The sequence below is a fragment of the Carassius gibelio genome, chromosome A24 (assembly GCF_023724105.1).
Source record: "Carassius gibelio isolate Cgi1373 ecotype wild population from Czech Republic chromosome A24, carGib1.2-hapl.c, whole genome shotgun sequence".
Lineage (NCBI taxonomy): Eukaryota > Metazoa > Chordata > Actinopteri > Cypriniformes > Cyprinidae > Carassius > Carassius gibelio.
In genome coordinates, this window is record NC_068394.1 from 8,928,518 (window position 1) to 8,940,096 (window position 11,579).

Below are 11,579 nucleotides of genomic sequence, written 5' to 3' on the forward strand. Positions count from 1 at the left end.
CCCGGAGAGCCGTGGGAGAGTGCACTGTGTGTTTGAGAAGTGCCGTTGTCATGATCAGGGTGGGACATATGAGGATAGAAAACTCACTGTCCAAGCCAAATAGGAAGAGCAATCAGAGAGAGTCGTCAAAGCCAGGGAGGGGTAACAGGGCGGTGGGCACACAGTCACGGACAAATACCCATCAACATGGCCCATCAGAACCTTGCTCCAAAGATTAGAGACCTCAAATAATTGGCATTGATAAGATAATGGGATAAATGCCTAAGGTGGTGTGTAAAATGGATGAGAGGTTGGAATTTCGGAAGCATGGGAGCACATCCGAGCCCCACACACTGCTAATTATGGAACAACCCAAAGAGTGTCAAGATGACACACACACACTGAAAATGAATTCCAAAGAAAAAAATTCCATAAGATGACTATAGTAAAAAATGAATTCCCAAGAGACCAGTGATCGGAAGATTCCGGTCTTCCTCTTTTGGACTGCAGCTGCACCACACATCTGTCTTGTGACATCACAGCTTCGACACTTGTGAACTGAGAAGTGCTGTCATTCTCTCTTCCTCTTTCTCGTCCTCTGTCTCCCTCTCTCTAAGATGCGAGAAACCTCCTCCTTCGTCCTGGACTGCAGTCCGCAAGAAGACAGAAGTCACGTCCACCCACAATCCCATCCTGACCATGAGCCACAGACAGGAAGTGTTAGAAGGGAAGAATAAGGTGAGTGTTCGAGTAGGTGGACTGATCATAGGGGACAGATGAAATGAATACACAAGAGGGCACACGAACGCAAAAGTACTCCCCCTGGATTCACACGAATGCATCTGCACGCAGTTCTGTGGAATTATGTGCGCCACCAAATGTTTTCAGATAACAGCAGTCAAGTTCCGGTTCTAGTTCTTTATGTGGTTAAACAGGTGTCCTTCCTCTCTGATTACTGCAACAACATTAAATTATTTATTACCAGAATACTCCATCTCCATCTCCATTCTTGTATCTGAATCGCAAACTTTGTTGTTGCTGGAACAACAATAACAAACAATAAAAGAGTATTACAATAAGTGAAGTAATTAATAAATAAAAAAAACTGTCTCAGTGTCAGTTTGGTGAATATTAGAACCTCCTTCTATAAGAAACATGGAGGGAACAGAATCTAACGGCGAGCGATAACGCAGTCAAAATAAGTTTCCCCATCCCGGTGGAGAGGCATGTTGATGTGGTGGCTTTAATTTTGTGGATTCTATCCCATATGGGAATGGGTCTTAACCAGTATCCGTTTGATAAATATTAAAACCTCATCATAAAAGGGGTAAATAATATGATGGCGAGCAATCCAGGAGTCAGAATCTGTTCCCCTTTCCCTGTGGAGAGAAATGTTGATTATATGCCATATAAGGATGGATGTTAACTAATATCAGTTTGATAAATATTACAACCTCTTTCTTTAAGAAACATGGGGGGAACAGAATACAATGGCAAGGATAAAGCTCTTAGAATTCGTTCCCCAAACCCCATGAGGACACATATTGATGTAGTGGATTCAAATTGATTATTCTATCCCATTTGGTAATGGATCTTAAACAGTATCAGTTTGATAACTATTCAGACATCCTTGTATAAGAAAATGGAGGGAACAATTGAACCTATGTGGCGATATCTTGGTTACTCCTAAACATACTCATCTGTGGCTAAAGGAAATTACCTCATATGAGTTTTGGGTTCTCAGAAAATTTTTACCATTTACCCAACATATCCCTGGATCAGCATCATTGGTCTTGGAACAACATTATTATTAGCCAAAACTGATTATGGGTATGTGCATAGGACTTGAGGTAGGGGCTTGAATAACATTCTTATTTATTAAAGTTTGCGATTGTGTTACAGCTATGATTTCTTAATGAGAATGTATTTCCTGGACAAACAATGGAAGTTAATGCAGGAACATGTCCTACTTGAGGAAATTACAGAATGTGTAAGGGGTCTTAAGGGTTCCTTCTAGCTGTGTTGGTGTGGATCTCTGCTTGCATGCGAGAGTTGTTGTTTCTTTTTCTTCCACAGACTGTAGGAATTCTGACAGTTGGCGAAGCATTGATATCTGGCATCTATCGCTGTGTTGCATCAAACTTAATGGGCAAAGATGAACTAGACATCCATTTCTATGTCACAGGTACTTTGTATATATAACTACATTTTAAAAGATGCGTAAATCTCAACCCCATATTTTACAATGTGCTCCATATCGTTTTCTCTCATACTCCCTCTCTCTCACTCCTTCCCATTCTCCTCTAATCCCGCCTTCCTTCGTATCCTTGTTTTCGAGGGTTTGCTTTCAAGCTGTGCTAATTTGGGCCACAGTGGATGTAGCCCATCCTGGCTGTTGTCATAGCGACAGGGTGGAGGAGTGAACAGGAACCTGTGGCTCTTATCATTCTGCCTCCTCGTGCAGTGCATTATTTGGAGAACATTGGTGGTGTTCGGGAAAGATAAACATGATCTTCCATCAGGAAACCCTAGAGCGGTTTCCACAGGAAATTTCAAATAGCTAATGTAAATAGCGCGCCTTTACACTAACGTCTTATTGCTGCTTGTACTGACAATGGCTATTCAACATTGTCATCAAAGTTTACAAAAAAAATGCTGCGTGATCAGCACTCCAAACTGGTTTCTCTATGCTGTTTTTTTTTCTGTTTAATAGCCTCAAACAAAACTCTGTTGTTGCCATGAGGTCTGCATGTATTCTGTCTCACTGTATCGAGGGTTTATGTACAGGAAGTGGAAACTGAAACGTTTTTTGTCCACTATCACAGATGTCAAAGGAGGCCTTATCGCATCTTTGGAGGAAGAACCCAGAGAGGGAGGGGACCTCCGTCTGGTCTGTATAGCCAATAGGCACCTCTATTCAGACCTGTCATGGTATAGATTAACAAATCAATCCTCAACATCAGAGGGAGCTTCAGTTGTCGCAGGGGTGCTCACAGAAGGGCAGTTCTCTCACACTCTGTACCTTCTGCTGAGGAATGTGACTGCACAGGATTCGGGAATGTACCGCTGTTCCACCACACACCTGCTTACAGGAGAACATACACACCTAGATACAGCAGTGGAGATCACAGGTGTGTCTTTAAGAGTCATTGTGTTCAACACACACACACACACACATATTCATGCTGTCCTTAAAGGGTTTGTTTATTCAAACATGAACATTCTGTCATTCATTTACTCACCCTTCTGTTGTTCCAGACCTGTATGACTTTCTTTGTTGCATGGAACACAATGTGAATATTCCTGGCTTCTGTTTTCCATAGAATTAAATATGCACTTTATATGCATATTATATGTATAGTCTATTTTTTTCATGCACATACTTATAGGACATTTTTGGATGTGCAATAACAGCTTCGGCATCAGAGTTACTCAGCATCAACAAGAAAAGCATACCGTTTCAATAAGACAAACAAGCGAGTGATCTTTGGCACTTTGATGGGGTACGAAATAGGGTGTGAAACTCTTAAAATGTCATTGTTATAAACATTATTAAACAATAGTTTTATATTCTGAACATATATTGATGGACATATAGTATATTGCTGCATCATCTGTACAACTGAATATGCTTAGAAATGCAAGCATATCAGAAAAACCAGTATACTGCAGGTCAGAACACAGAGACAACAGATACTTACTTTAAGTCACATAAGGATGTGCATGCAGACACCCACACATTTAGAGACAGAGGCGGAAAGCGAAACAAAAAGAGAGGGAGAAAGTCAGAGCAAAAGGGGTTCTTGGGAACTGGGTCCCAGAGCTTCCTGTAGCCCTTCTCTTCAAGGCTGTGTGAAGCATAACCTCTTTGTTGTGGGAATGAGATCTAGTCAGGAGGAAGAACACACAATGGCACTTCCCACTTTGCCACATTTACAGGCTGCTTCACATGGCCAAAGAACAATCAGCCAATCAGCCACTGTCACAGAACGAGGAAAGGGACAATAATCAATTGTGTCCAGGATTAAAATATCTGAAGCAGGAGTAAGTCTTCTCTTTTTCAAGAGTTTATGTAATGGTTGTTCATATGAAGGACCCCTTGGTTTTTTAATAGGTTTTTTTTTTCATGCAAAGTGAGTTTATTCTACACTAATTAAGCTGTGATTCTTTAATATTAATCTACATAAATTTGACACTTCATTGTAAAACTTTCAACAGCTTAAGCAATAGAAAGCGTCCTTGGCTGGCTAACCCGGAAATATCAGTTGAGTCCATGAAATGCTGAATGTGTCATTAAGACAAACAGAGGGATTTTTCTGAATGGCACAAATCCAATGGCTGCAATTCAAACATTCCAGGCCTCAATCTGAAATGAAAGAAATACAACTAGCGGCCTATTCACACTTCTATAACAATAACAAACCACGTCACACGTAAATCACTCAGCTGCTTTATAAGGCGGATGTGTATTGCTAAGTGCCTCATGTGACTGCTGTGATTTCCGTCACTCTCCCTAGGGGTGTTTTTGATCTTTTTGATTAAACTGCTTCAGTGGACATGAAACGTCATGCGTAATGACCCCTGACTTGAGCCCTTTTTGTCTCACACTGTACAGTTCTACAGGCACCGGTGCTGCTGCGAAATCTGAGCGATCACATTGTTAACGTTAGCAACTCAGTCACTCTTCGCTGCCCCGCTCGAGGAATTCCATACCCCCAGATCACATGGTATAAGGACCAAAGGAAGCTGCAGCAGGTGTCTGGTGAGACAAGCATTGTGTACTTTTTGATAAATTATTTGAAGTATCTGTATTTGAATATGTTGCACGTTTCATTTATTGACAGGAATTATGCTGTTTCCAGAGGAAGGGACTCTTCACATCTACCGTATTTCAGTTGAAGGCCAGGGACTTTATACCTGTGAGGCCACCAGTGAAAGAGGGTCTGTGGAGAGCTCCGCCCACAATTGGGTTCAAAGTAAGCTACTGCTTTGTCCTTTGTCTCAAGACCTGAGAATACATTTTATTTTGTTCTATTATTATTTTAACTCTGTTATCTTTATGGCAAGTGTACATTAAATAGTAATTAATTAATAAATAATTTTTGTTCTAAAACAGAACAGTATTAATTTAGCAGCTGGTAAACAATGAAAATCACAGTTAAATCAACATTTACTGTATATACACTGTATACTGTATAGACTGGGGTCAGTAAGATATTTTTATTATTATTTTATCCTGCAGCGATACATTTTATTAGATCAAAAGTGTCAGTAAATTGTTACGAAAAAATATTTTTCAAATAAACGCTGCTCTTTTGGACTCTGTATTCATCAAAGAATCCAGGGGGAAAAAAAACACAATTTCCACACAAAAACAATATTAAGCCGCACAACTGTGTTCAACATTGATAACAATAAGAAATGTCACTTGGGCAGCAAATCGGCATATTAGAATGAATTCTTATGGATCATGTGACTAGAGTAATGGCTTCTGAAAATAAATTATATTTAAAAATACATTAAAATAAAAACAGTTACTTTAAAATTGTAATAATATTTCACAATAATGCAATTTTTACTATATAAAAAAAATAATAATGATGATGATGATAATGCAGCCCTCGTGCATCGGACCCCAGACTTTTAAACTTTTAATGCATGCATGAATATTCCTTTTACATAGATTCGTGTTGGTATTAGTTTTCGTTCTCTTTCTCTCAAATCTTTTTTACTCACAATAAAACTTGTATGTCGGATGCTTCTAAAAACGGTGCTGAGAGGAGACGTTCACGCTGTTCTCATCCGATAGGTCAGGAAGGAAACTGTCTCCCATTTTCATTTCCCACAGATGGCCTTGGCTTTTCAACCCTTAAACTGTTTACCTATAGGTTCATTTGTTTAGCTGTTTCTATAGAGGCTAATGCATTACTCATGACCTATAGGGAGTTGTCATGCTCATGGGGACAAATGTGATCCGGGATATGTCCCACTGATCCCTCTCTTTTTATTTCTGTCTTTAAAGACACATATTATGTGACAACACTTATTTATTTATCCCATAGGTTCACCTGAGTCCCTTTTTCTGGAGATCCCAACTCTAGCGTGTACGTGCGTGGTGGCCACCCTCTTCTGGCTGCTTCTCACACTGCTGATTCACAAACTCAAACAGGTGAGAGCAAATCACCACGCATGAAGACCAATAGAAACTGCTTATACTACAGTACCATGTAATATATATCTATATTATGTGTGTCATTCTCAGCCAAACTCCACTAATGGCAAAGCAGAGTACCTGCCAATCATCCTGCATCCAGGGGAGGAGCCTCTGGTTGAGCACTGTGACAGGTTACAGTATGATCCCGCCCAATGGGAGTTTCCACGTGACCGCCTTAAACTAGGTCAGTTGTGTATGTGCTTTATAAGTTGTATTGATTCTGTTATTTGATATACTGATATGTTCTATATTGTCCTGTTCTCCAGAAAAGCCCCTTGGGCGAGGGGCATTTGGGTGAGTAATGCAGTCCTCAGCTTTCGGCATTTGCAATTCAGCCAGCTGCACCACAGTGGCTGTCAAAATGCTTAAAGGTATGTTTTTAAATATTAAAACTGCTCAAGGACCTTAAAATTACATGTTGTGTAATAACAAGCCTATTAAGCAAATATACATCACTTAGTGTCAGGAGCTATGTCTATCTTGTTCCTGCAGATGGCGCTATGCCCAGTGAACACAAGGCTCTGATTACATAACTGAAGATCCTCAATCATATTGGTCATGACCTCAATGTGGTCAATCTTCTTGGTGCATGTACCAGAACAGGAGATTATTTTATCTGTAAACCCTCAGTGTTTGGCTTAACTGTATGCCGACTATAAAAGTGATATTTAAAACCTAATATGTAGACTACCATTCAAAATCTTGGGGTCAGCATGTTTTTTGTTTGTTTTTTTAGGAAATGAATGCTTTTTATTCAGCAAAGATACATCAAATTGATCAAAAGTGACAGTAAAGACATGTATAATGTTACAAAAGGTTTATGTATTTTTTAAATGCTATTTCTTTACCTTTCTATTTATCAAAGAATCCAAAAAAAAAAAAAAAAAGATTACTGTTTTCCACATTTTTTTTATTAAGCAGCACAGTTTTTTTCAACAATGATAATAATAAGAAATATTTCTGAATGTTAGAATGATTTCTGAAAGACCATGTGACGTGGGAGACTGGAGTAATGATTATGAAAACATTTAATAATTTATTAAAATAGAAAACAGCTATAAATTGTTATATTATCTTACAATATTAATGTTTTTACTGTATTTTTGCTTAAATAGCATAGGGGGAAAAAATCGAAACTTTTGAACAACATATAGGGTGTTGTTCTGTATTTTTAAATTTGTATGATTTTTTTTCAGGGCCTCGTATGGTCATAGTTGAATACTGTGAGTTCAGCAAGCTGTCTGCATACTTGAGAGGTGTTCCTGTTGAATAGGGTTAGTCTATCTATCTATCTATCTATCTAGTTAATTTTCACTTCAACAGTTTCATTTCATTTATTTTTTTACAGTCCGTCATCAACTATTTCTAAAATACAGTCTTTTATTAGTTTTGCAGAATGTCATTCAGAAAGTCTAATGAATGTCACAGTATTTTAAGCAGGCAACTGTGGGTTTGCGGACTCTATATATGTCTGATGTCAAGTTTATAGACTTCTCTTATTTCCTTCTGAAATAAACAGACCAGTGTTCATCAAGATAAGAGAGTCATACTTCCCTCAGTGTGACCACTTCTAAAGCTGCTTACATCCTTGAATGACCTCTGCAAAAGCTTCGTACAAAGAGCATTGTGTTTCTGTGATAGTCATTGAGTGCTGATCCAAGATCAGTGGGGCATAGTGCTAATGTATGAAATACACCTTTTATTTAACACACAGTGATATGTTGAACTGTTCATTATTCACTAGATGTGTTCCCACTGAATGGCTGTTCATTGTTGTGTGTGTCTGCCTCAGGTGAACACAGAAGAGGAGGGATATAAAGGACGATTGTCCAGTGTGTCCAGCAGCCAGAGCAATGCCAGTTCAGGGTTTAGTGAACAGAAAGGAGAGATCTCAGAGGAGGACAGAGGTGAGCTTACATCACATGCATGATGTCATTTCATTTATTAATATGCAATGAACCATAAAACTTGTAGAACAGTATCTCCAACTAGTACAATAATGATTTATTTAGAAGCAAAAATACATGAAGGGGATAGTCTACATACATACATACATACATATATATATATATATATATATATATATATATATTTTTTTTTTTTTTTCTTCTTTTTCTTCTTCTTCTTTTTTATTGGGGGGGAGGGCAGCATATCAAATCAGCATGTAGAATGAATTCTGAACGATCATGTGACACTGAAGACTGAAGTAATGTGAAAAATTCATATTTGCCAAACCCAGAAAACAAATTACATTTTATAAAAAAAAATTAATTAGAAAATCTTTAAATTGTAAAATTTTAAATGGTAAAAATACTTGTATATTAATTGTATTATTTTCTAAAATAAATGCATAAATCATTCTTTCAGAAACATTAAAACATTTTAACACCCACAAATCTTTGAACGCTAGTATCCACGATCCTGATGTTCCAAACCTGAATGACTATCTTTCTTCCACGGATCCAAAATATTCTTCAGGATACTGCACAAAAATTCACCTTTTGTGTTACACAGAAGAAATAAAGTCAGATTTGACATGAGAGTAAAGAGAGTAAACAATTAATTGCTTTTTTTTAAACAAATCTATTTTGATCCTAATACTAAAATTAGACATGTTTGTGTCAGTTCATTTAAGAGAGACTAAAGTCTCACTGTTTGTCTTCTGCAGTTTCTCTTCCCGAATCCAACAACCCTCTTCTGCTTGAAGACCTGATTTCTTACAGCTTTCAGGTAGCCAGAGGCATGGAGTTTCTCGCCTCTCGCAAGGTAAAGGATCTCAAGGAATATGAACTTGGTTGAATCAAAAAGTTTCGTTTTTTCATGTTTTCAGTGCATTCATCGTGACCTTGCTGCCAGAAACATCCTGTTGTCCAACAACAATGTGGTGAAGATATGTGATTTTGGCTTGGCCCGAGACGTTTACAAAGACCCAGACTATGTGCGCAAGGGAGATGTAAGTGTTCTTCTATCAATAAATCAAAGTTAATGGTCATCAATATAAAGAATGTGTGTAATGAATGTGTTTTGCAATGAAGGCACGGTTACCACTGAAGTGGATGGCACCTGAATCGATCTTCAACAAAGTCTTCACCTCTCAGAGTGACGTGTGGTCATATGGAGTTCTGCTCTGGGAGATCTTCTCACCTGGTGATGTCTGAATACTCTTTACGTTCATCAGATAATTCAAGCATAACACAATCCCTTTGAAATATGGCACAACAGAACGATCAGCTTTTGTCGTTCTGCCATGTCACAGCAAGAGAATGAAAGTGAGGAAAACTCATGAAAGTGAAACTTTATACAAAGTGACTGACTACATTAGACACGCCCACATGAACAGTGCCATGTAACAGTGTTTCTGGTCCACAGGAGCGTCTCCGTACCCGGGGCTCAACATTAATGAGGAGTTTTGTCACAGACTGAAGCAGGGGACTCGGATGTGTCCTCCTGAGTACAGTACCACAGAGACGTCAGTTCTCACACCTGAATACACCATATAAAACTGTCCTGTGAACCAATACATGGGATTTGTCTGACAGTTCTAGCATTATGATGGCATGCTAGGAAAATAAGCCTGAAGACAGACCTTCTTTCTCTGCTCTTGCGGATCTACTGGGTGACCTCCTGCAGACCTGCGTCCAACAGGTGGGACATTATTAAGTGTGTTTATTAAGCCATTTTCCTTGTTTTTATTTGACTGGTCAGAACTTTTTCTTAAACAGGATGGAAAGGATTATATTCCACTGAACACTATTATTCCTGGAGAAGGAAATACTGTCACAGCACAACTTGACCAGAAAGACATAAGCCAGAAAACACTGCCAACTTCAAGGTACAAATATATGTTAATATGTTAATGTATTAACTAAATATGTCAAATGACGTGAAATGCAATACGTAAAATTCTAAACATATTTAAAAAATACACTTGTTAATATTTTAACTTTATTTTATTAAAATTAATGTAGAATTTCAATTAAATATACAAATAAAGTAAATATTAAATATTTGAAACTTCAAATAAATTATTAAATAAAATGGAAATAAATATCAAAATACAATTAAATTTGATATGTATTTTAGCTCTGGGAAAATCAAAACCATTAGCACTTTTGAGGATCTACACAAAGAAATCCCTGATGTAAGTGTTTCAGAATATAGTTGAATCCCACTTGGGTAAAGTTGTGGAAATGGACTTATTTTTTTATTTTACTTTAGGACAGCCAGTCTGATAGTGGAATGGTTCTGCCGTCTGAAGAGATGAAATGAAATGGATGGACAGATTCAAAACCAAAAACATAACCTAGTAGGTGTCATGACACTGGCTTTGATTATCTGTTCCATAACCATTCAAACGTTTGTATTTGTTTATATTTTATTATTCATTCAGCAATGAAGCATTAAATTGATCTAAAGCGACTATAAAGATATTTATAAGATTACAAATCAAACTTTCCGTTTCAGCTTATATTTGATACTTCTGTTTCAGCTTTGCTATCACAGGAGTAAATTACATTTTTATGTTTAAAGTCCGTTTACATTGTAATATTTCAAAATACTGTTGTTTTTGCAGTATTTTGGATAAATGCAGCCTTGGTGAGCATCTAACCTTCATAAATACTTAAATAACTTACCAAGCCCAACATTTTAAAAGTGTTGTTAAAATGAATGTGTGCAAACCAATTAAGTTGCATATGTAATCAGTTTCATGAAATGAGGCAATGTCTTTTGTTACAGGTTCTTCTTCAAAGGTCAGAACCAGTGCATGAAGCTGCCTGCAGAAGTGCTGCCTTGTATGAATAGCGCCCCTTGTTGTCTTCACAGGGAGGTTCCTCCTGTGTGTTCCTCAGAGGTGCTGCTATCCTCTACCACTTTCTGAAACACACATCAGCCGTCAACGTCCATTACCACTACCACCAAACCATTGCTCATCTCAACTAATTTGCTTCCTGTAACTTATTGTCCTGGGTTTGTCCAGTCAAACTAGTATTTCTGAATCGATCTCTTATTCTTCCGAGTTTCTCAACACATTCCCACACATTTTTACTCAATGAACTTCAGTTAATTTTTGAATCACTCATAATTACTGGTTATGGATTTACTCCTTCAGGTTAGTCGGTTTACAGGCATTTCATGACTTTTTGACTTTCTATCATGTTGATACTTGCAACTACTAATCAGCATTTCATCTGAAACCACTGGTGATCTGTGCCATTTGGTTTTGTTTTAGTATGAGCAGCGAATATCATTTATAGAATATCACCTGACACTGTATTTATTTACATTCAGTAGTATAGTAATAATATATATATATATATATATATATATATATATATATATGCTGAAAATTAATGCTGAAAACACAACTTTTTAACGGTATTGTGTT

At 37.6% G+C, this 11,579-nt stretch overlaps 1 protein-coding gene across 1 annotated transcript in view; it reads left to right on the forward strand.

The window, feature by feature from the left end:
• Positions 1-11,411, forward strand: part of LOC127946442 (vascular endothelial growth factor receptor 1-like) — a 29,994-nt gene extending 18,583 nt beyond the window's left edge. Inside the window, 20 exon segments of the mRNA XM_052543025.1 lie at positions 597-717; positions 2,056-2,164; positions 2,805-3,110; positions 4,595-4,741; positions 4,824-4,955; positions 6,042-6,148; positions 6,242-6,377; positions 6,460-6,564; positions 6,686-6,797; positions 7,388-7,444; positions 7,446-7,467; positions 7,986-8,100; positions 8,862-8,923; positions 9,024-9,146; positions 9,229-9,340; positions 9,563-9,838; positions 9,916-10,025; positions 10,277-10,334; positions 10,412-10,499; positions 10,931-11,411. Coding sequence (XP_052398985.1) covers positions 597-717; positions 2,056-2,164; positions 2,805-3,110; positions 4,595-4,741; positions 4,824-4,955; positions 6,042-6,148; positions 6,242-6,377; positions 6,460-6,564; positions 6,686-6,797; positions 7,388-7,444; positions 7,446-7,467; positions 7,986-8,100; positions 8,862-8,923; positions 9,024-9,146; positions 9,229-9,340; positions 9,563-9,693 — 1,897 coding nt within the window. The 3' untranslated portion in view covers positions 9,694-9,838; positions 9,916-10,025; positions 10,277-10,334; positions 10,412-10,499; positions 10,931-11,411.
• Positions 11,412-11,579: the final 168 nt, after the last annotated feature.